Genomic DNA, 21,920 nt, shown 5'->3' with positions numbered 1-21,920 from the left:
CTTCATATTTAAAATCCTTTTTTAAGCCTGCCATACTTGCTTTATCTCTTTGGGCTCCTCCGAAAGGCCCTGGGTGTGCTCTTGCTCCAGGAAATAAGAGGGAAGTAGCAGTTGCTTCAAAAGCTAAAACCTGAATGTGATAATGGAGCAATCGAGAGGTCTGTGCCCTGAGTCACCCTGACTTGTTGCTTACCCTTCCCCTTCCTGTCCGTCATCCTTTGCCTAATCATTCTTCCCTGCCTTGTTCCGCAGGGTCCGGTACTTGTTTTAAACTGCCTTTAGTTTGGGAGGCACCTGGCAGGGCGATGTGTTTGAAGGAAACACTGTGCTGCCCGCAATGTCCCTGCTGCCGCATCCTTCCCCATCAAATGGCTCCCGGGGGGGACAGCGTAAACCCAAGGGGTAAAAAAATCACTATGTTGGAGTAATTCTTGTTTTGGCCATAGAGAGAGGCATTTTTAACAGGAGGGAGACCTCAGCTAGACTCCTCAACATCAGGTTAAAAGCCTGTCATTAATTGAAGGATGATTCAGCTTCCTCAGCTAAAATGTCACAGTGTGGATGCTGGGAGAGGAGGAGCCGTCTTCCTTGCTGGCATAACGCCGCCGTGATAACCTGAGCACACCCCACCCCTCTGCGTTCGCCTTTGATAAAAATTCATGGTTTAGCTTTCAGGAGCGAGCTGGTGGTTGCAGGCTGGATAGCCCTGATACTGCCTGCCTAAATCTTTGGGGAAAATGCTCGTGTCACTGGTTGCCCGTGAAAGTGCGACCTTTTATCAGGCATTATGTGATAAAAATCTTGCTTCACACTGGGAGGGTGAACACGAACATTGCTTCTCTCTGGGAGAAAAGCTGCAGGAGAATGCAGCACAGTAACACCTCTATTTTTTTTATGGCATTTTTCTATCCCCTGAAGCTTTAGCTAATTTCTCTCTTTTCTATTAGAAAAGGAGAAAAATCTAGGTTTTCAGATCAGATCTGGAAATAGAGAGGCAGGATTAAGCACAGCTGTTCCAGGTCAGAGGAGCCGAGGAGGGGAGGCGTCTTTCGTGCTGACAGAGCAAGGTTATACCGATGGCCAGAGGTACGTGCCTCCTTGTCAGAAATCTGCCTTCAGGGTCAGATTAGTTCAGCATTGCTACCGGACAGAGTGGTCCAGAGGACCGGGAAGCTACTGGCAATTTAACAGGATGTCACCTCATCCTGCACTAAGTAGGTCATGGTGACACCCTGCCCGAAAGTCCTCTGCGCCAGTGCTTCTGCTATTGCACCAGCGGTGAGCAGGACCATCCCCAGTAAACTTTAAAAAAAAAAAAAACATCAGAAAGGGAAATTCATGCAGAATTAGCTTATACAGGGGTTATCCGGGGTGCACCGAGCAGCAATCATAGGAGGCAGTAAATGAACCCATCTCTCAATGCTCTGCATCAGCCCCTGGTTGGCTGGCAGAAATGAAGCATCAGATGGGATGATGAATATCCAGGTTGCTATAGTGACTGAGAGCTGTAGTGCTAAAAGCAGTCGTTCTCCATCACCCCCTCCCTGCACGCGTGCACGAGCTGTCACACGCCGTTCAAAGGGAGCCGGGTGAATTATGCCCGTGCCGAAGCCGCGGTGTGGTGCCGAGCGAGTGCACCTGGCGGTGGATGTTCCCCGGGATGTCAGAGCCCTCCCGTTACATTCCCGGCTCCGGCTTTAATGAGCTCAGCGGCGATGTGTGCGGAATATAATGGAGCTGAGCTGTTTGCCTGCGCGGCAGCTCGGCGTTTCACGGGCTGCGGGGCGGGAGCGCGGCCAGGGCGGCTGGGGACAATGACAGCCGGGTCCTCGGCACGGCCATCCCGCGGAGGCGTTATTGAACCGAAGCTTACGGAGCCGTGGGTGGGATGCGACGACGCAACCCTGCTTCCCGGCCCCTCCGCGTGGGGAGAGCCCTCGTGCCATCGTCCTCGTGGCTCCCGGCCCCTGGATCCGTTTGTTTCCCGCAGCTCCGGTGGCATCACGGCCATTGGTGATGGCAGAAGCTGAGCTTGTGGCTTTGCCTTAGCAAATTGCCCGCCCGCTTATCTGTGCTGGCTTCCTGGCAGTTTCACTTCCACAGGTCGATCCCAAAGAATAATAAGGAAAAAAACAAGAGGAGGAGAGAACTTCAAAAGTGTGCACGCTTGATCTTTTTTATAATAATTTTAGGGGATCTCTATGAAGTTCGGTGGCAGCTTCCCACATTTTGTGACTTCAGACCTCTGCCAGACTCTAAAAATATCTGTTTAATTCACAGCCCTGCATGTACCAGTGGGAAAAGCAGAGCTGCTCATCCATCAGGATGACTATAGGTTATGTCTCTGTCGAAGGGATATGACAGGGCGACAGCAGCATTTTGCTGTGGCATCATTTTCCAATGTAATGCACCTGTCAGCTATTTCGACCACTGTTTGATACTAGAAAATTGTTGCCCCCTTGTAAATTTGAGTGGTAAACAGTTGAATAATCCCATACTTATTGTCCTCACCATCAGCTCCCTATAACTCACATTCTTGCAGGAGTTGAATAAATATATTCCAGATGACTGAAAGGTGCTGGATTCCCTTTGAAGTATTTTTTTTCAGAATTTCTTCCTTCCTTAAACTTCAAAAATTCAGCCAGCAGAATTTTATCAGCATCTGCTAACCAGGCCAAGAGCATCCTTTCAGGAGGGATGTTGCAAATGTGTGCTGCATATACCCCAACAAATGCGGGTCCAGTGAATTCAGTCCACTGGCTGGGTGAGGGCAAGGACCAGTGCCAAAAAGAAAATGTAAGGAAGGACTTTTGCTGCTTCTCAGCCTGCCTGGGAATTGAGGTCTGTGATGCCCTAAACGGGAGGCAAGTCTGTACTCATCTTCCTAAGTGGTCTTATTTTATTTATGTGCTGGTGCATTTATAATGCAGGATTCTTGGCATAACCCTGTGAATGAGCCGATGTTCTGCTTTTACTCTGTCTCTAGCCAAGGACTTTGAATCATATTTTTGGCATAGTGGTTTTTATAAAATATGTAACACTCCAGCGTCTTGCGGCCACGTTTGCTCCTACTAAAGCAGAAAGCCGGATGAGAGCTGACTCTCAAAAGCTTTGCCAGGACTCAGAATAGCTGAGAAAATATGACTAATTGGAGACTTCAGAAGAAGCTGTAGTTTATATATTGGTGCTGCACCCCGGGAAAGCTGCTGATGTTGAGAACTGGGTCAGTTTGAGTAGATGAAGGCAAGGGGCATGCGTCGCCGGACAACAATGTGCGTAACCATCATCCTCAGAAACTGAATTCTTCTGTTTATCCAAAAATAAGTAGGATGTAAACTGAGCTGCAAAGCACACCGGAACCACACGTGTAGGCAGGGCAGACCACGGCAGTGAGGATGTTACACAGCCGTAGAAATCATTTCTTACCTAACGAGATCACTCATTTCATGATTCTGTGCCAGAACTGGTTTCCACTCCTTGCAGAGGCAGGTGCTCCTGGGTTAGCCCTGGATGACACTTCTTCTCATGTTATTGCTGATTTGAGAGGATGGAAATGACGCAAGCACCTTCCCTCCTGCCACCGCACTCCCACATCAGCGGGTACCACAAACCCCACGTCTCATGCCCAGCTCTCCCCATCCTTTTACTTTCCTCCAAAACACTGTTGCATATCGCCAGTCTGTAAGTCTTCAGCATGCTAAAGACTTGATGCAAGACTTACAAGTTTAGCTGTAGAGAGAAAGTGCAAAATACATTGAATTCTGGAGTGAATTTAATTCCTGCGGTATCAAACTGCACACAGGGACCAAGGGAGGGAAAAGGAATGGTATGTGGATTTTAGAGTAGGCAGTTCCCTGCAGTCCCAAGCACTCGAGCTGGGCATGTGGCACGTTGGGATGCCTGCTGTTAGGGTGTTAGATCAATAACCCATCTATTTAGTCACAGCCCTGGTAGGTAGGTGCTGTCGTGGCACTCCCATGGTGGCTGGGAGCTGCCTTCTCCACCCCCACTCAGTGGTCTGGAAATTTTTCATTTTGCCTGCTGGAGGAAATAAAATATTTAACACACTGGGTGTGCTTTTTTGCCTTTTTTTTTTTTTTTGAAAGCTGCTTTGTTGATGAGCTTTCCCGGGAAATACCCTATTTAAGTGAAGGCACGTTTTTATCCAGAAAACCATTGACCAGCTTTAGCGAGTGCTTCGTAAGGGATAAATTGCATCAGGCATTGAATGCTGATGACATAAGGAGAGAAAAAAAGAATGAGACTTCTCTGTTTGAAGTGTGTAGATGAATTCTCAGCTTCAATAGGAGCAGAATGCCAGGAGCATCAGCAACGGCTGCAGGAGCCCAATGCCTGCTGCGGGCAGGGCGACAGTGCTGCCCAAGCTTTGCTGTTTGCAGGCAGCGTGCCTGTGCTGAGGTGGGTGGAGGGGGGGGTTAATTAGTAGCCCAAGTGTGGTAAGAAGATCAGGGTATGCTTTATAGGTGAGCTTAGGTGCCTAAAGTGCATGTCTTCCACCCCAAAGTCCAACGCCTTCTGCTTGGAGACGGTGGTCATGTTAGGGCTGGGGTTTGGGAGTCGAGCGGGTGAGCGTTTGCCCCAGTTCAGCTGGAGGGTGAAGCTTCAATTAGTTTTTGATCCCTTTCTTGAATTTCGTGTGAGACCGGATAATTACGTTGACTTTTTATTTCGATCAAATTTCCCAGGGGTGGAGGATAGGGGATGTTAGGGTACATCCTGCAGCGTGCTTGCAAAGTGATGTCTCAAAACCACTTTTTAGGGCTTTCCCACCATAAGACGAGAGCTTTGGGCTGCAGTCCCCATGGGTAGTGAGGCTGTATGGCTGGGACCTGACCCCTATTAACCTCCTTTTTAGCTGCTTGGGTCTTTCTTTGAAACCTGGCTGTTACCCCAAGTTCCCGATGAAGGCAAACAGCCCTGGAGAGGGCAGGGGAGGAGCAGCCCCTGCCCCATCACCCTGGGGATCCTCCTTTGCCCAGAAACACGTGAACCAAAGGGGTTTGCTGGAAGAGGCAGAAATATTTTACAGCTCACTGACTTTCCGGAAAGCGCGCTCTGGCTAGCGAGGATGGATGCACAAATGCCCCAGTTACTAAATAAATGAAGAACGAACCGCAGCTCACCGGCACTGCTCTGGGACCGCCTGACCTTGGGTTCAAGTAGGAATAAATGCGTTTTAAGAATGAGACAGCCAAACATTTAATGGACTAGATTTATACCTCAGCTAGAGGGGAAGGAATATACCTGGATCTACCGCGGACACTTAATGAAAAAAGCACATCAGTGTTGTGGCAGCTGCTGTCTTCTTAGGAAAGTGGCTTTTATGGTTCAGACGTGAATAAAAGGAACAGTCTCAGTGCACCGGCCAGACGCCAGCAGACCAGAGTACTAATAGCTGACTTAGCTTTTGCCTTGCTATGTGCCACCGGGCACATACAACACTTTTCACTGGTAGCGTACAGATATTACCAAATCTTGTTTCTCATTAAAAGGGAAAAAATAGAGTTGCTGACGCAACTCGCTAGCATGATGTTGTAATACATGGTACTGTACGGTTCCCAAAACTGAAGGCGAGCGGCTCTGTGGTTTGCGCTGGTAAATAGATGTCAGCGTGAGCTGCAGAGAAAAATGAAACACAGGCAAGTCTGAGCCAGAAAAGATTGAAAGCCACTTTTTAAGTGGAGTGGTTGAGTTTTCAGTGGAACGATGTGGGATTGCAGTTTGTAGCCAGGTCCTTCTCTTGCAGATTAAAAAAGTGCTTCAGAAAAGCCACTTCTTCCAGCTTCTGAGGTGATTTGCCTGAACATAGACCACAAGGTACAAAACTGTATTAGAAATAAGCCATAAACATTTGCTGGTTTTGAAGTCTGAAAAAAAATTCACAGTATCAATTGTCACTTGACTGCAGACAATTTCGAAAAACCATACAGTGAGAAGGGACCTGCCAGAGCCATGTTTAATTCAGCTGACCTTTCTTGACATTAAAATGCCTGGAGGACTTGTTCTGACCTTTGACTATGGAAGGCCTTTTGATCCTGACTTGAGATCTCCTTTATTCATGTCTGACTTCTTTATAGTCTCTCTTTTCCATAGCTTTGATCTATCTTAATGTCTAATCTCAGCCAAGACCACCTGATACAGAAGAGCTCCACAACACCGACAACCCTATGTCTCTAAAAAGCAAGTAACGGTTTGAGAAAACATCCTGTTTGTCTCGTGCTTTCACTGTGCAAGACCTCAGAGAGGATTTCACAAAGCAGATTTTGAAAACCCGTTGTGGTTTAGGATGTCGTGTCCCTTCGGTGCACGTGTGAGTAATGCAGCACATGTTGAATGAGCGGCACGCTACCTACCACGCATGTTCATCCCCTGCTGATCCAGCTGCTCTTGAGTTATGAGCAGAGAGGAATGATCTGCACCCGAAAATGGGTCCCGGTTAATCTCCTCACCCTGGGCTTCTCGGTGTTGGTAACCAAACCCATGGGATGAAGAGTGCTGCCAGCTGCAGCTTCAGGGCCGCACTAAAAAGGGACCGCTGGATGGAGGGGGATTTCCTTTGGTGGTGCTAATACAGTCCAGCAGCCAGCGCAAGGAGGCAAAGAGGATGTTAAATTATTTTCTCGGGTACACAGGATAGTAAATCATTGCTTTTAACCTCCTGTAGCTACATAAGCCAGGGTGTTTTAATAAGAGCTGGATGAGAAAAGGTGTTTTCTTCCTCTGATGGTAGAGCAAAGAAGAATGAAGTGTGCCAAGGAGTCACAGGGGTGATGCTGTCAAAATCATCTGAGTCTTACTTAGGGAAATTTATGCTCCAAGAGTGTAAATCTCTTCTGGAAGTGGGACCTGGTGCTTTGAAGCTGCGCACACTTCAAATGTTACTGCCCCCCCGAGAGGCAGCGGGAGAACAGAGAAGATGAAGCGTGCCGGAGCGCCGGCAGCCTGCGGGCTCTGAATATTTGCAGCAGGACATCTCTCTCCCTGGAATGAAATACCCACCCAGGATTATTTACATGTGATGCCCTTCATACCATGGCTCCCCAGGGATTGGTCTTGCCCCAGCTCCCCAAAGCAGGGGATGATTCTGTTCGCAGCCGGCTGACGACGGCGTGGACCGTGCCGGTCCTGCGCACAGAGCAGCTCTCCCCACGCGGTGCTTTGCTCCTCATGCAAAGCTGAGAGATTACAGCCAGGGTGACACAAAATGCACATGAGGTTTCGGTGCAGGTTTCATGCTTGTGCATGTTGAGAAACTAGATGTTCCTATTTTGGTCTCTGTTTAAGCTATTGTGGGTTTAATTTTCACAGTGAGAACTATAGCTTTTCCTTTGAGCCCAAATATCCCCAGTATCATTGTCCCGCAAATTGCAGAAAACCACAAGTGGTCTGACGAGATATATCTCCCCCCATCCCTCCCCTGCCAAATATGCAGCCTGCAGAGCCAGTGTGCTTTAAACCCTCATGCAGAAGGCACTTATCTTTTCCAAAAATGACACCTGTTGTAACTCAGATATATAAATGTTTATTACCTATGTTATAGCCAATGTCATTTTAGACCCTGCTCATTTTTTCTGTCACCTCTGTGCCACCCAGTAGCAGTGAGCGCCACAGCCTGGAGTGATCCACAGCAGCGAGATTACACGTTGCCTGGAAAGCTATTTTAACCCACCTTGAAATTCTCGATATTACTGTTTGTCTCTTTGGCTGTTGTTAGGAAGCAGAGCCTTGAAAGCTGCCTTTTTTTAGACCTCTCTAGTCTCTCTCTCTGCTTCCTATGTATTTTCTTTGTACGGAATATAGCTGCTGCTTTTTTGGTTTCTTTTTCATATCCTCCCTTCATCTGTGAGCCTTTTAATATTTTTTTCAATGCTGAACCCCCTCAAAGCCTGCAGCCAGTATCCAGATGAGGCTGCAGCACTGACTTATATAAGGTGTTACAATTTTTTCAGTATTCTTCATCCTGCTCCTAATGCTTCCTAACATCTTGTTTACAGCTGCACACTCTCTTGAAGCCTTAACCAAGTAGTCCACAGTGATGCTTGTCTTTCCAGAAAGAGACCTCTAGAAAGATTTGATCATTTAAAAAAATCCCCTCCGGAATACATCCCATTCTGTTTATTGCTGCTGAGCCCTCGTTTCACACTGCATTGCATGCTTAGCCTCATTTAAATCCCTCCGGTTTGTTGTCATGAAAATCAGGCACTTACTGTGCTTGGCTTTTTACCATCTTCTACCCAACTTTTGCTTCCTAAAAAGAACTTACTTCCTGCTCTGTGATTGCATTAGCTGCGTCCATAGGCAGGCAGCACCTCATTGAAAGACCCTGGAAAATCTGCATAAACTGTTCCTTCCCAGCCCTGCGAGTGATGGGGCTGCATCTCCGGAGCACCTCAGACCGTGGTCAGGTACCACTGTCCTTGGGCACGGCATGTTCCCGGCTCTCTGCAGCCTACTGTGCTTCTTGATGGAGCTCACAGCTATAAACTAATATCTCATCGACGACTGTTTTGCTGTATTTTCATGCCTATCATCACAGCTCCTTGCAAGGCATTCCAGGTCACCTATGTTTGCTCTTAAGCATCTCGTATGTTTAACATTTATTTAACAATACATTTATTTAACTTTCCAGTCCTACGCCTCTGTCTTTGCGGAAACTCCCTCTGATCTTTCTCCACTCTCATCCTTCACCATTTTGCTTCCGACCACTTATTGGCGACATAGGTGCTTTTGTATTAACAACAACAGCGCTGACAGATGTCTGTGGCCATTTATGCGCTACTTGGCTTGTGTTTTCCCTGAGGTCCTAGATTAAATGCTCAGTCAAAACTCTAATATTTCATGGGCCAGTAGTCTGCTTCCACTTGGAGTCATCTCTTCTCTGCTGGTTTCCCTTTTGCCAGCATTTACCCGGGCGTCTGATCAGCTCGTGCTGTATTTCTAACGATGCTCTCGCTCCAGGATGTGGTTTTCCCATACACACAGACCCTGTTCATGCGATGCTCGTGGTGCTTCACACACGCATGCTCCCACCCAGAGCCATCGCCTCGACTGTTTGCCATTAACTCCTCTAATGAGCGCGAGTCAATAGATGAGCGAAGTGAGCTGATAAAGGCAGATTGCATGCTATGATGGTTTGGAGCAGATGAAGGAAGAGAAGTCACCCAGTCCTGCAGAGCTCACTGAGCCATGAAATCCAAAGAGCAAAGAGAAGCCCCAGCCCACACAACCAGCTGAGATCAGTGGCTGTGGCTTGTACCGCCAGGATGTCAAGAGAGGCTGTTTCCACCAAAAATATTGTTTGCAGTTATATAAAAAGACCTGTGTTTTCAGAAAACACAAACACCTTGGTGTTTAATATATGCAGAACTTATCATGTGGTTTGTTATATACAGAAATTATCATGTGGTTTATTATATACAGAAATTACCATGTGGTTCCCTGGCAGTACTGGAGCAGTGCTGGGGTTGATCCTGACTTTCACACGAAAGCGCTTTTTTTTTTTTTCTTTTACATTTTGCAGGCGGTTTCACGCCTGGATGCTGGGGGCTGGCATTTTTTCCCTGGCAGAGTCTCAGGCAGTGCTTGCATCTCACTGTCTCTTCTAATGGAATCGTTGTTAAAAATAAGTAATTTTATTTCCCAGAAGATGCCCAGCAGCAGTATCCGTCATTTTGTCCTAATTGACTTGACTTCCGTCAGTGTGCAGGTTACGTCGGGGCTTGGTGAAGAGCCAAAGCTGCGATCAGATGGGGCTGGTCTTGGGCAGAGCTGTGCTTGGTACCTACATGAGCTCTGACATCTTGTAGATGGTCTCCTAAACAAGTGTCTGTACAAGAGAGATGGCAAAAGTGTCTCGGAAGCCTCTTAAAGGGTTTACTAAAACAGAGGCTAATGTCTGGAGCAAGTTCTCCTACACAGCCTGTAGTAAGGGTCAATCTAGTGACAGCTCCGGAGGCTCCCGGCCATCCCGCTGTCGGATCTGCAGGGCAGGGCTCTGCTGCCGGCAGACACGGCACCTCTGCGAGGTGCTGGGATGCAATTAGTACAAGGGATGGAAGCAAAAGGATGAGGGCAGGGGTCTTCTCCAGGCAGCAAAAACTTTCCAACTGTCTTTTGAGGACGTAACGTGCAGGCAGTCATTGCCTGTTAACAGACAGGCGAGCTTGGACGTTGCTCTTGATAAGAAACTCGGTCTGAACCAAGGCAAGATCCTTGAATCAAGTAGATCTACAGGATGAAGGAAGAGACTGGTATTTGGACTGCCATGGCAGGTTGCTCATCTGAGGTTAAAAGATTGTGAAAGTTGGAGAATTTGGGTTTAGCTCTTAATTATGACACTGTTTTCTGTGACCTTGGGCATGTCACTTAGCTCTCTGCACGGTGACTGTGTCTTTAGCCACAGAATAGTCATAAACACATTCAGTTCTGCCCTTAAGTCTTTAAATGACAAGATCTTCCACCTCTAATATGAAACCCAGCTGGTCCTTTAAATTGTCAGAAGGCCAGAAGATTATTTGTGAGTAATGAGTAAATTCATGAATGTTCCTTAAATAGTAGCAACCATTTAAATACTTAAGGAATTAAAGCATGGATGGTGAATAGATGTGTGTTTCCAAGCTTGAAATTTAATAGTGCAAACTTTCTTCCACCCTAATTTCACTTTAACAACCTTTTCCTGGCTGAATCATCTCACTGAGATGGGGAGGTGGAAGAGCAAAGTACCATGGTGGGACAGGATTATGCAGTGAAAACACAGCTTTTAGCCCAAGTCTGAGTGGAAGTGGGACTTGTCTCTGCCTTCGCTGCCATCGGTGTCTTGCTCGGGGTCTTACAGAGCACCAATCATCCCCAAAGGGTATTTTCACTGTGTGTTGCCCTTGTCTATGGAAGACTTCGTTGGATTTCCAGGATTATGCTGGACCATCTCCATCAGACTCTTCCTTTGGGTTCTAAATTCTGCAGGAACTTGGGGAAGCATCTCCCCAGCTGTGCTACTCGGTAAAATCTCGTTGTAGCAGTGAGATTTGGAAGGTCTTTTAATCCAGTTTATCAGCTGATGCAGGCAGCTGTTTTCTCCCTTTCAGTCAATAAATAAACCATCTTACTCCAGGGCAGCCAGCAGCTGTCATCTCCCCTTTTTGCCACTGCACTAACAGGTGTGATGCTGATGTGACTGATGGACTGGAAACCAAACTGACATTTCCTCCAACCTCTTCTTTGCTGGCAATTGACCAAGCACAGGAGCAGCGTCCAAGACACTCAAGGTCCCAGCACATCGAGCTGCTTGTGGAGCTGGCGGCGGGGTTCAGTGTTGTATTGCCTAGCGGGGAAGACCAAGGATGGGATTTGTAATCCCGCTGTGGACTTGCAAATCCCCATGTGGATTGCTCTTTGGATGCCATTCAAGAGCTGTCCTGTTCCGCCAGCAAAAGGTTTTGAGGCTGAAACCTCTTCTCACATGAAGAAAAGCAACGCATGATCAATGTGTGACCGGGAATGAGTACTGTCATGGTGGGGCCTGGAAAACACGGAGGGGGAAGTGAAGTCCTTATTTAATGGAAACGTTACACAGGGCGAAGATCAGAGCATCTTCTCCAGAGCCCACTATCCCAGGACAACGTTAGCTTCATGTAGACGTGTTTAGCTTATGTCATTCCAGCAGGAGCTGGGACCTAGAGAGATCCAGCTTCTCGCTTAAGGTCCCACAGCCACAGGGCTCAAAATACATCAAGGACCTTTTGATTTCCAGGCCTGGCTCCTGCTTGTGGTCAAAATTCAGGTTAATGACACTTCTCCGCTGGTTTGGGCTCCTTATTGCTGTGCAAAAGGGTCAAGAGAGCTTGACTCTAAAACAGCGACAGACCCTCGATCTTCTTACCTATAATTTGATGAGGGCTGTGGGAGAGGAGAAGGAAAGTCGTTAGCATTTATCCTTGTTACAAACACTTGATGCTAAACCTGCTCTCCAAGCACATGATGGCAGGAATCTCCGAGAGGCTCCTCTACATATGCGGCTCGTTCTGCTAAGACACGGTAAAAATAGCAAACTAAGCAGGGATTTTAGCCTCAACTCACTGAGGCAAGAGTAAATAAGTATTTAATACCTGGGACAACGTGAGGGCTTTGTGTGCTGCTGCCCTGCCAGTACCCCTCCAACCAACCAACCATTCATTTTTATGGAAGCGGTGAACATCTTAATTATTTGGGTAAAAATGTGGCTTATGGGATGTGACACGTCTTGAACAGTCTGTGTTAATGAAGTAAAAACTAAGCCTGTGCTGCGTGAAGGACTTAGGCTGTGTCAGTGAAAAAACTGTAACAACAGGTCAAGCAAGGCAAGACCTCGGGTCTGGAAGCTAAACGCAGCAGAACAGAAACCCAGCACATCCTCCTCCGTGTATTTAAAGCATCGAGAGAGGCAGTGGAGCTGATGCCACTGAGTCTTTAAACCACTCAATATTATACTAAGAAATGCCGGAAATTCAGGAATTTGAAGTGTGGGTGAGGTCGCAAGAGATATTTCCCAAAGGCCAAGTCCCAGTACATCTCTTCCCGCTTCCCCAGGCTGGCGGTGGCTCAGGGGGACAGATCTGCTGCAGGCGTTTCTCCTGCTAATTCACTCTCCTGCCTCGATGACACCCGCTCTTTGCTGGTCCAAAGAGCTCATGACTGGGGCTCATGCATCAGCTTGGCCACACCACATCTCCATCCCCAGCCCAAGGGAACAGCCGGGCATTTCTCTGCTTATGGTACAAGGGAAGTTATTTGTGACACAGAATAGTGGCTTTTATGGCCTTTAGCAAAGGGGAACATCCTTGCCAGCCATCCCTGACCCTGTCTCAGCTGGAGCAGAGATGGACAGCCATCTGGCCGTGCTGTCCTGATGTCCCCCACTGGCAGTGACCCAAAAAGGCAAGGAAAAACCAATTTGGGTGGCTGAAACTCCCGATTTCACTCATGAGAATCATTTTTTAACACCAAAGCTAAGTTAAAGGGTTAAAAAGCTGGGGAATGGTTTGCAGTGACACAGTTTTGTCCCCGCCTGTGCCCTGCCTCCATTCAGGGCGCTCCGACCCCAGGAGGCTGCATGGTCGGTCTGTCTGTCTCTCTGCCTGGAGAGGGAATTAAAAAAACCCACCGCCCTACCTGTGATTCTTTTAGCTATTTAATGCTGTACTTTTAACCTCTGAGCTCAGAACAAGGGATGTCGTCATCCTTACTGTAATTATAGAGATAGGAGTGAGTGCTCGCGAGGTCATTCGGCGAGTGGGTGGCCGAGCTGGCAGCAGACCCCGGGACTTTTGCAACCCGGCCTTTGCTTTGCCCGTGAAGCGATATTCCCCCATCAGCGCTGATCCCAATGCAGAAGTCCCCTGGGTGCACGTCTCCCTGCGTGGGAGACCTTCATGTGCAGGAGCAGGGATCAACTGAGCCCGAAAGCTGGGTTTAGAGCTGCGGCATGGCTTAACGCGGTGGGCTCAGCTTGCTGCCTGATCCAAACCCACCTCTCCCTGCCTTGCACCAAGGTCTGAGCAACGGTAACGACATCCCGTCCCTCCCGCCTGACTCTTCTTTTCCTTTTTGCCTTTGCAGTGAGAAACGCGCTCTGCAAGTCAGCGTCACCAACCCGGTCCAGTGCAGCCTGCACGGGCGGAAATGCACCGTCTCCGTGGAAACCAAGATTAACCAATCCCAACCGGATTTCACCAAGCATCGTTCCGGTTTTATCCTCTGCGTGCCGGGGAATTAGCATCCCCCTCCGTCTGATGCAGCGAGCCCAGAGAGAGAGGGAGTGGAGGAGAGACGGACTGGGGCTTTGATCACCCTTCCTGTGCCTTGGACTTTTCAAGGGGATTAATTTAGAGATGCTCAGCTGTGACTTGGTCATGCGCCTAAAAAGATCTCTAAAGCTAGAGGTTTACCAAACCCAAATTCAGGAGAGGGTTTTACTACCACATGCAACAAAGGCTTAAAATAGCCAGTGACCTGTATCCATCTTACAAAACAGGCCAGGATATCAGGAAAGTGCTTCTGAATTAGTCCAAAAAAAAAGCATTTATAGGTACTTACACCTTTTTCTCCCTTCCCACATTGATTTCTTAAACCCTCTCCAGTATGCCCTTCTGTGTTTCCTTTTTGTGTCATTTTTTGCAATATTATGCAGCCTCCACCGGAGGAACCAAAGATACCCGGCTCAGGAAGTCTGGTTCTGTAAGACCAAATCCCGATGGAACCGGAGCCAGGTTTGGAAAGGAGGGCTGCCTTCCCACGCCGGGGAGACATTCCATGCTCTTCCAGCCCTGCCAGCACACATGGATTTGGGATGGTACGTGGAGACGCACCTCTAGACTTGCTGCTTTCCTGCCTGGAGTTCATTAACCCATCAAGGCACCTTGCTTGGAGACAGGTCCACCAGCAGAAAGGAGAGTGGGATTCACAATGCAGAGGTTTTACTTTTTTTAATCCTACATTGCTTTTGCCTTAATTACCCTCTCCAGTGACCTAACATCCGCTGGGCTCCCATTTGGACCAAGTGGCCTTGCTTGAATTTTTATATGATCCACGTGGCTTCGTGTTAGTCCTGGCGCTGAGGTTCAGGGAGGGCTAAAGGCCCTGCTGCAGGTGGGTTAGTCTAGAAACACGTGGAGCTCGGGGGCCGAGGCAGCGGCTCCCTCGCTTTGCACTATTTAACACTTAACTCCGAGCACGTCCGTCCACGCCAGGCGAGGGGCAGCAGCGCAAACCCGACTGCAGACATCCAGGCTGTTCCTTCGAAGAGTTTTCCTGGGTTTTCCCAGCTGCGGGTGTTGGATGTTGGGGCGTTGTGCATCACCTTGGCTTGTCTGGTGGCATCACGTTTCCCCACTGCGCGGCACCCACATCTGTCCGGCTCAGATAACCTTGAGCTTGGTGTTTACAGGAGGGCCGTATATACTAACAAGCTTTTTATTTCCACTGCATAGCGGGCTGCTGCTGTGGTTTTTGAGCGCATGAGGCCGTGTGACGTTGCGGGGCTGTTGGGATTGTACGTACCGAGTCCTGGCACTGCTGGTCAGGTCAGGATTTCCAGCCCGTTGGACGCGGGGGGGGGTGGGTTCTGTGGTTCTGCATGGTGACCCCACCTTGGGGGCCGCCTGTCTCCAGCCCAGCCGGCGAACAGGGAGCACATATTTAATTGAGCGTTTCAGGAATTGGAAAGCCTGGAAGAGGCTCTTCACCTAATGACCTGTTAATGAAAGGCTTCCCAAAGCAATGCCATGGACACGGGGTGTAGGGACAGGTCGCTGCAGCGTTTCTACCCGACCACTGCCACCAAGACCCGAGGTTAAGGGGAACCTCGAGTGCAGAGAAACTCTAGCTCTGTATTTAAGTGGGACAAGCTTAATCCCTCCTGTGCGCTTTGCCGGGGAGGCCCCATTGCCGGAGGCCTCCCGGTCACATAGTCCCTGGCCTCGCACCAGCCCCCGCCAGCATCCCAGCGCCGCATCCCAGCCACTGGCGCTTGCTCCCGGTAAGCGGCTCCGGGATGCCCGGCGGGCTCCTGCGCCGGAGGGCTCTGCGCATCAGGTCTGCCCCGAGTCCTCGGGAAGAAGCTCTTCCAGATGTTGGCCAACACAAGTCACCTACCACCACTGGGGCCATCAGGAGCCTGAAGGCAACGTCCCACCCACGCAGCAGCTCCTAACCTTGCCAAGCACACGCACACAAGCAGCTCAGGAGCACCGAGGCCCTTCCACCTCCTCATTTAATCCCAGCATCGGCTCCTCAGCAGGAGCAATGCCAACGCTGAAGCCATGGGACACCCCAGCTCCTGTTTGCATCCTCCCAGGGAAGCATCAGAAGGAAAATCCTCGTCATTGCTGTGCCTTTCTATTTGCACTTCTCGCTTTTTATATCTACTAGTCCAAATGTGTTGTTGTCCCCCCGCTACCAGTAACACTAACCTGTAGGCAAGGTAGTGGCAGGAGATTTAATCAGCACTTTTATACACTATCCCTCCAACGAAATGGTTGTATCAAATCATGATGGACGGCAACAAATCGCAGGTTTAGGAAATTTCTAATACTATGAGATGGCAATATTGTATGTGATTAAATGTGTCTTTATAAAATATATTATCTGTTCCTGCTCTGGTTTTATATATATATATATATATAAAAAAATATATAGAATATATATATTCCTGTTCTTTCCCATAAATTAACTATTTCTAAATTGAATTTCAATTTTCAGCCTGGGGCGATAATGCAATGAACTTTTTTTTTTTTTAAATCGCTGATATTTTAATGTGTAAAAGAGCAGAAAAAAACCCTACTATAATGGAATTGGGGTTTTGTTTACATAATTCACTGTAATAAATAAAAAAACCCAATTAGTTGCATCCCACTATGGCGGTGCCAGTTTCTGACCAGCGCAGTGGCTCCGGGAAGATGGTGCACGGATGGAAAGTAGAGTTTTGGCGTCCCGATAACCCGATTTTTCACCTCTCGCGTGCTGGGTGCTCCTCCTCCTCGCGCTGCCACTCTCCCAGTGCCTCGGCCAGCCCCCAGCGAAGGGGTGACCCCAGCGCCGGTAACGCGATTAAACCTGCGGCTGCGTTAAACCCCTCTTTCATCAAAGCAAATCCAATTTCCCGGCGCCGTGAAGGGGGCGTCGGGGGTGTGGGATTGCAGAAAAGACTCCGCCACGAACCGCTGCCGTGTAATGGATGGTCAGTGCATTTTTATTTAATCAGCACAGTACAAAAATAAATAAAAATAAGGGGAGGGGATTAAATTACAGGCACACTGAGCCCCATGACACAGTCGGTCAGGTTATAAACCACACATACTTACAAACACACTATACACATACATACAAAATGAGACAAATATAAATTAATAGGTAACAATACCCACCAATTTGGTCAACAAAGATCTACAGAAGAGATTGCACTAAAAAAACGTACGTACACATGTATCATTAGCAGGGTCCAATGTACAGCGATGAAGAGCTTCAAGTGAAAAATAAAAAATAAAAATAAATGGCACGTTATTTCTCCCTCTCGTCTGCAAGTTTAACGCCCGATGGACCAGAACTAAACTAGAACTGTGCACACGGAGAAAAAAAAAAAAATAAAACCCAAAAAAAACTTATCAGTCCCCAGGCCTGATAAGGGAATACCAGCTCAAGACTGCGGTATCGGGGTGGTGTCGGGTCTTTGTGCATGGGTGTAATTTTTACAGCCATCTCTCGTTAAGGTTTTTCTTTTGATTATTATTTTTTTATCTGTTTTTTTCCTTTTTTTTTTGAAGACACAAAATGCTCCTGTTTGCATGCGCAATACCACTGTAAAAGCAACAATGAAAGAATAAAGAAGGGTTTTTTTTCTTTTTTCCCCCCCCGTAGGTTAGTAGTTTTTGTTTTTTGTTTTTTTTTTTGTGGTTTTTTTTGTTCTAAAAGTATTCATATAGCAGCATGTAGATTCTTTCCTTGCTTGCACACTCAAGTAGATCCTTTACACAATACTCATGATCAGTGCACGATGGGAACAAGACATTTCACATTGATGTCATGATACAGTAGCGGTTATTTCCCTTAACCCAGACCCGCTCGGGAAATTCGAGTCTCTTCAAAGAAAATAAATAAAGGGGAGGGGGGGGCCGGGGGGGCCCCGGGCCGTGCCCGCCTCAATGTCCCGTTACCGGCTGCTCCGGCGCCGGTAAGTCACGATCGGCCCCGCGCAGCCGCCTCCGGTGAAGCTTTTCGAGCAATATTTTTTTTTTTCTCCTTTTTTTTTTTTTGTTGGGGGTTTTTTTGTCGGTTTTCCTCCTTCCCCCCCCCCCCCTTGCCCCGTCTTTGTCCCGGTGATGCGGTGACCGGGGCCGGCCCCGCCGCCAGCCCGCGGAGCCCCGCTCCGCTCCGCTCCCCCAGCCGCGGGGGTCCGGGGGGGGTGGGGGGTGTCCGGGGTGGGGTGGGGGGGTTGGTTGTTCCCCCTTCCCCAATTTGCTGAACTCAATCCGGTAGCGGAGCCGCAGCAGCCCCCGGGCCCGCAGGATGAAGAGGGGGCGACGGCTGGAAAGCAGCGGCCCGGGGCGGCGGGGGAGGGGGGGTCTGCGCTCCGGTCCGGCGGTGGACGACCCCCCCCCCGTCCCCCGCCAGGGCCGGGCCCCCGGCGGGGGGGGAGCGGCAGCAGCTCCGAGCCGGGCCGGGGCGAGCGCAGCGTGTCCGGGCGGGGAGCGGGGAGCGGGAGCATCCCCGGGTGGTGGTGGCGGGGAGGGGGGGGGGAAAGCCGGCGGTCGCTCACCGGTCGAGGCCGATGAGCAGCCGACCCTTCTCCTCGGAGCCGCTCTCCTTCTTGAGGTCGGCGAAGACCTGGGTGAAGTAGTGCGGGTCGGCGTTGACCTGCAGCATCTTGGGGCTCATGAGGTCGATGATGGAGAGGCAGCGGTCCCAGAAGGCCTCCTTACAGCTCTCCACCAGGAAGGGCTTGAGCGGGTAGGAGATCTCGTTGCCCATGTAGGAGTAGGAGAGGTACAGGCAGGTGAGCAGCACTGCCTGCAGTTCGTGGTCGCTGGCCACCTCGGCCGAGATGACGTCCCGGCAGAGCATGTAGAGGAAGACCACGTTGGCCGGCGTGATGAAGCCCTGGTCCTGCCAGCCCTGCAGCAGCAGCGAGCGGTCCACGGAGCGCAGCCAGAGGACGGGGTCGGTGGGCGAGAGGTGCTTCAGCCGGTAGCAGCGCCGGCACAGGAACTCGCCCAGGCAGCGCAGCAGCTCGCTGGTGGACGCCTGCACCACCACCCGCCGCGGGGTAGCGGCGGCGGCGGCGGCGGCGGGCGCGGCCGGCGGCGCCTTCTGCGCCGAGGCGAGGGCGGCGGCGGCGGCGGCGGCGGCGGCGGCGGCGGCGGCGGGGGGCGGCGGGGGGGCGAAGGTGGCGAGGTTGGCGCAGGAGAGCGACTTCTTCAGGTTCTCGTTGTTGAGGTGGGTCACGTTGCTCTGGTAGCCGCCGTTGGGCTGCACCTTCTTGGAGCTCTTCTTCTTGGCGGAGACGGCGGCGATGCGCTTCCAGGGCAGCACCGAGATCAGCGAGTGCCGCTTCAGGCCCTTCTCCTTCGCGTTCTTGCTGTTCTGCACCGCCGTGTAGTGCCCCACCGTGGCCGCCCCCTCCTCGAACAGCGGGGCCTTCCGGTAGCTCGGCGACAGCGACAGCACCGTGCCCATGGCGCCGGCCGACCGGCGGGCCCCGCCGCCCGCCCCCCGGCCCCGGCCCCGAGCCCCGGCCCCGGCCCCGGCCCCGGCCCCCGGCGCGGCCCCGCGCTCGCTGCCCGCTCCGCCGCCGCCGCCGCTCAGCGCCGCGCCTCGCCCCGCCCCGCCGCCGCGCGCGCTCCCGGCGGCGCAGTGCGCGCGCCCGCCGCCGCCCCGCCCCGCCCCGCGCCGCCACGTGCGCCCGCCGCGCCGGCGGGGAAAGGGGCGGGGCGGGACCGCCCTCCTTCCCCCTCGCCACGCCCCGCCACCGCCCAGGCCCCGCCCCCCTCCGGGCCGCGCCTCTCCTCTCCGCGCTCCCCCCCCGACGGACGGCGGCACCGCCCCTCGCCTCCCAGGCACCGCCCCCTCACCCGCCCCGCCCCGCCCCGCGGCCGGGTTTCCCGCGGGCGGGGGCGACCGGCGCTCCCACCGCAGGCACCGGGGGACGGAGGCGCCCGGGACCGGGCTGCAAAGGCCGGGACGGGGGTTTAAGGGATGGGCCGCCAGCCGGGCTCCGCCCGCCCGCGGGAGGCTCCCGGGTAAAGCCACCGCCGGGCCCGGAGCGGGGGCTCCCCTTTCCCGCAGGGCACGGGAGCGGCTCCGGCTCCGGCTCCGGGAGAAGCCCCGAGGCCGCCGGAGCCCGGTCCCCGCTTTTGTGCAACCTGCAGCGACACGCAAAGGCCGCTCGGCCGCCGCCCGGCCCCTACCGACCCCGGCCAAGCGCGGCGGTGGCGGAGGCCGCTGGGCTCCGGCCCCGGTGACCGGGGCGGTCCCCGGGGGTCACCTCCTCCCCCCCGGTGCTGCTGCTGGCAATGAAACGGGGGGAGGTCTGACCCCGACACCGGACTAGTCGGGGGTTGGCGGATGACCGAAACCGAGCTCACCGGTACTCCCGAGCCAGCACTGCGCCAGGCCCGCGGCTGCCCGTCCCCTTCCCGTCAAAACCCCCCGTTTCATTGGGGCACAACGGCAGCCTCCCAGTGCCCCGGGACCGACAAGCCAGGGGGCAGCGGGGGGAACACAGTGGAAAGGGTCGTCCGTCCCCAGAGCCACCGTCCCAAGGCAAGGCCACGCAGGAGCTTTGGCCGACGCCGGCCCGGGACAAGCCGGCCGCACGCTTGGGGTTTAAAGCATGTGGAAGGTAAAGAAAAAAAATCTCACTTTGGGGTAAAGCTCTACCAAAGCTGCTGCTTCCGACAGGGTCGGTGCTGTGCTCAGCGCAGCACTCACAGCCCGGCAGGTTGAGGTGCAGACACATAGCAAAAAAACAAGGGAGATGATAGATTGTTCCAATATGGCTTTTGTCCCCCCTCCCAAGGCAGGGCAGCTGGTTTCTCAGCACCGTGAGCTTGACAACGGCGGCTTGCACCATGAAGCCAGTGCTCAGCAGCAGGACACAGAGCAGGGCTTGAAAACCTGCCTGTCCCCACACGTCCCGCTCCCAATTCAAGGGCAGCTCGGGACCGACCCACAGTACCAAGCGCTGTGAGGACAGACCTATCCCAATGCACCCAAAAACGTCCTTCAAAGTGCCGCCAGCCCAGCACGGGAGCTGGGTTTTTCAGGGACGGTCAAATGGTCTGCTCTTTGTATATCTTCTTTACAAACAGCTTTAGAGGCTTTTCCATGTCATGATCCAAAACGGACCGTGCAAGTCCAGCCCCAGTTACTGAGAAATCCCTTTGTCCATTAAAAATATTACATGGACCCAAGCAGCATGAAACTCGCCTTTGTACAAAAGCCTGCTTTTTAACTTAAGCCTTTTGAAGTTTAAGCCAAAAGGGTTTAACAACAAGCCCTACCGTTTGAGCTTTTTTGGCCCTAATTTTAATACACTTGGAGGTGGGAGGCAGGCGCTCAGACGCCTCGGAAAATCCCAGCTTTCCACAGGCGGTTTGAATGACTAACATGCAATTAAACCTCCCTGACCCTGCACAAGGCAGCCCAGGCGCCTCCGAGCTGGCATCACTGCGGACCTGCTGCCTCCTCGCTCCTGGTCAGGTCTCCTCCACCTCTGGCACAGGGGTTTGCCTGCTCCCCCCATCATCACCCGCGGGTCAAGACAAATTCTGTCCCCTTTGAGGGATGACAGCCGGAGCTGGACACCATTCTCACCGAGGACAGGCAGGACTTCACAGCCGTCTCCACCTCACTCCCTCTCAGCACATTGCGTGCAACCGTCACCGCTGCACACACAGGCTTCAGCTCTGCTTCCATGAACGGATTTCCCCTCATTCACCTTTGATTAGCAACCTAAATCAGCAAAGCATGGCCACAGCTAAGCATCACCGGGGAAAATGCCACTTAAGTGGCATTACAGTGAACTGGCCAGAGCCGCTTTTGGGAAATATCTTAAAAGCTATTTATAGTGCAAAAAACCTATTAAGAAAACTAGAAACACACTTCCCCTGCAGTCCCAGCCACATGTAGGAGCAGGAGTTAAGTCCCTCACATTTTTCTGCCTGTGAGGCCAGGTTTCTTTCCGAAAGACCTGCACCACCTCGACTAGCTGGTGTCTGAGAAACACGAGTTTCAAACATGAAAATTAAAGATGTTGTGTCAGTTCAATTACATCTGAAATACCCTGTCTAGCCTTAAGAGGAATCTATGCATGGTGCTGTACACAATGTGAGATTCTCCAGTACAGCATCAAGGCTAGAGGTGCAAGAGGT

At 51.5% G+C, this 21,920-nt stretch overlaps 2 protein-coding genes across 2 annotated transcripts in view; one reads left to right on the top strand and one right to left on the bottom strand.

The window, feature by feature from the left end:
• The window catches only part of MYO1D (myosin ID), a 162,438-nt gene extending 145,297 nt beyond the window's left edge, over positions 1 to 17,141 (top strand). The window contains exon 22 of the mRNA XM_069786766.1: positions 13,615 to 17,141. Within this exon, the coding sequence (XP_069642867.1) occupies positions 13,615 to 13,771 (157 nt within the window). The 3' untranslated portion in view covers positions 13,772 to 17,141. The remainder of the gene's footprint in view (positions 1 to 13,614) is intronic.
• Positions 16,717 to 19,313, bottom strand: CDK5R1 (cyclin dependent kinase 5 regulatory subunit 1). Its single transcript, XM_069786768.1, has one exon. It carries the CDS (start codon positions 19,222 to 19,224, stop codon positions 18,304 to 18,306), a length of 921 nt encoding a protein of 306 aa, XP_069642869.1. The 5' UTR covers positions 19,225 to 19,313; the 3' UTR covers positions 16,717 to 18,303.
• Between the last annotated feature and the right edge of the window lie 2,607 nt (positions 19,314 to 21,920).

Source organism: Haliaeetus albicilla, chromosome 7 (assembly GCF_947461875.1).
Source record: "Haliaeetus albicilla chromosome 7, bHalAlb1.1, whole genome shotgun sequence".
NCBI classification, from domain to species: domain Eukaryota; kingdom Metazoa; phylum Chordata; class Aves; order Accipitriformes; family Accipitridae; genus Haliaeetus; species Haliaeetus albicilla.
The sequence above is the reverse complement of the archived record's forward strand: the minus strand, read 5'-3'. Positions and strand labels throughout refer to the sequence as shown.

Excerpts from the sequence above, each read along its gene's own strand:
- CDK5R1 (XM_069786768.1), bottom strand. The coding sequence starts at position 19,224 with ATGGGCACGGTGCTGTCGCTGTCGCCGAGCTACCGGAAGGCCCCGCTG.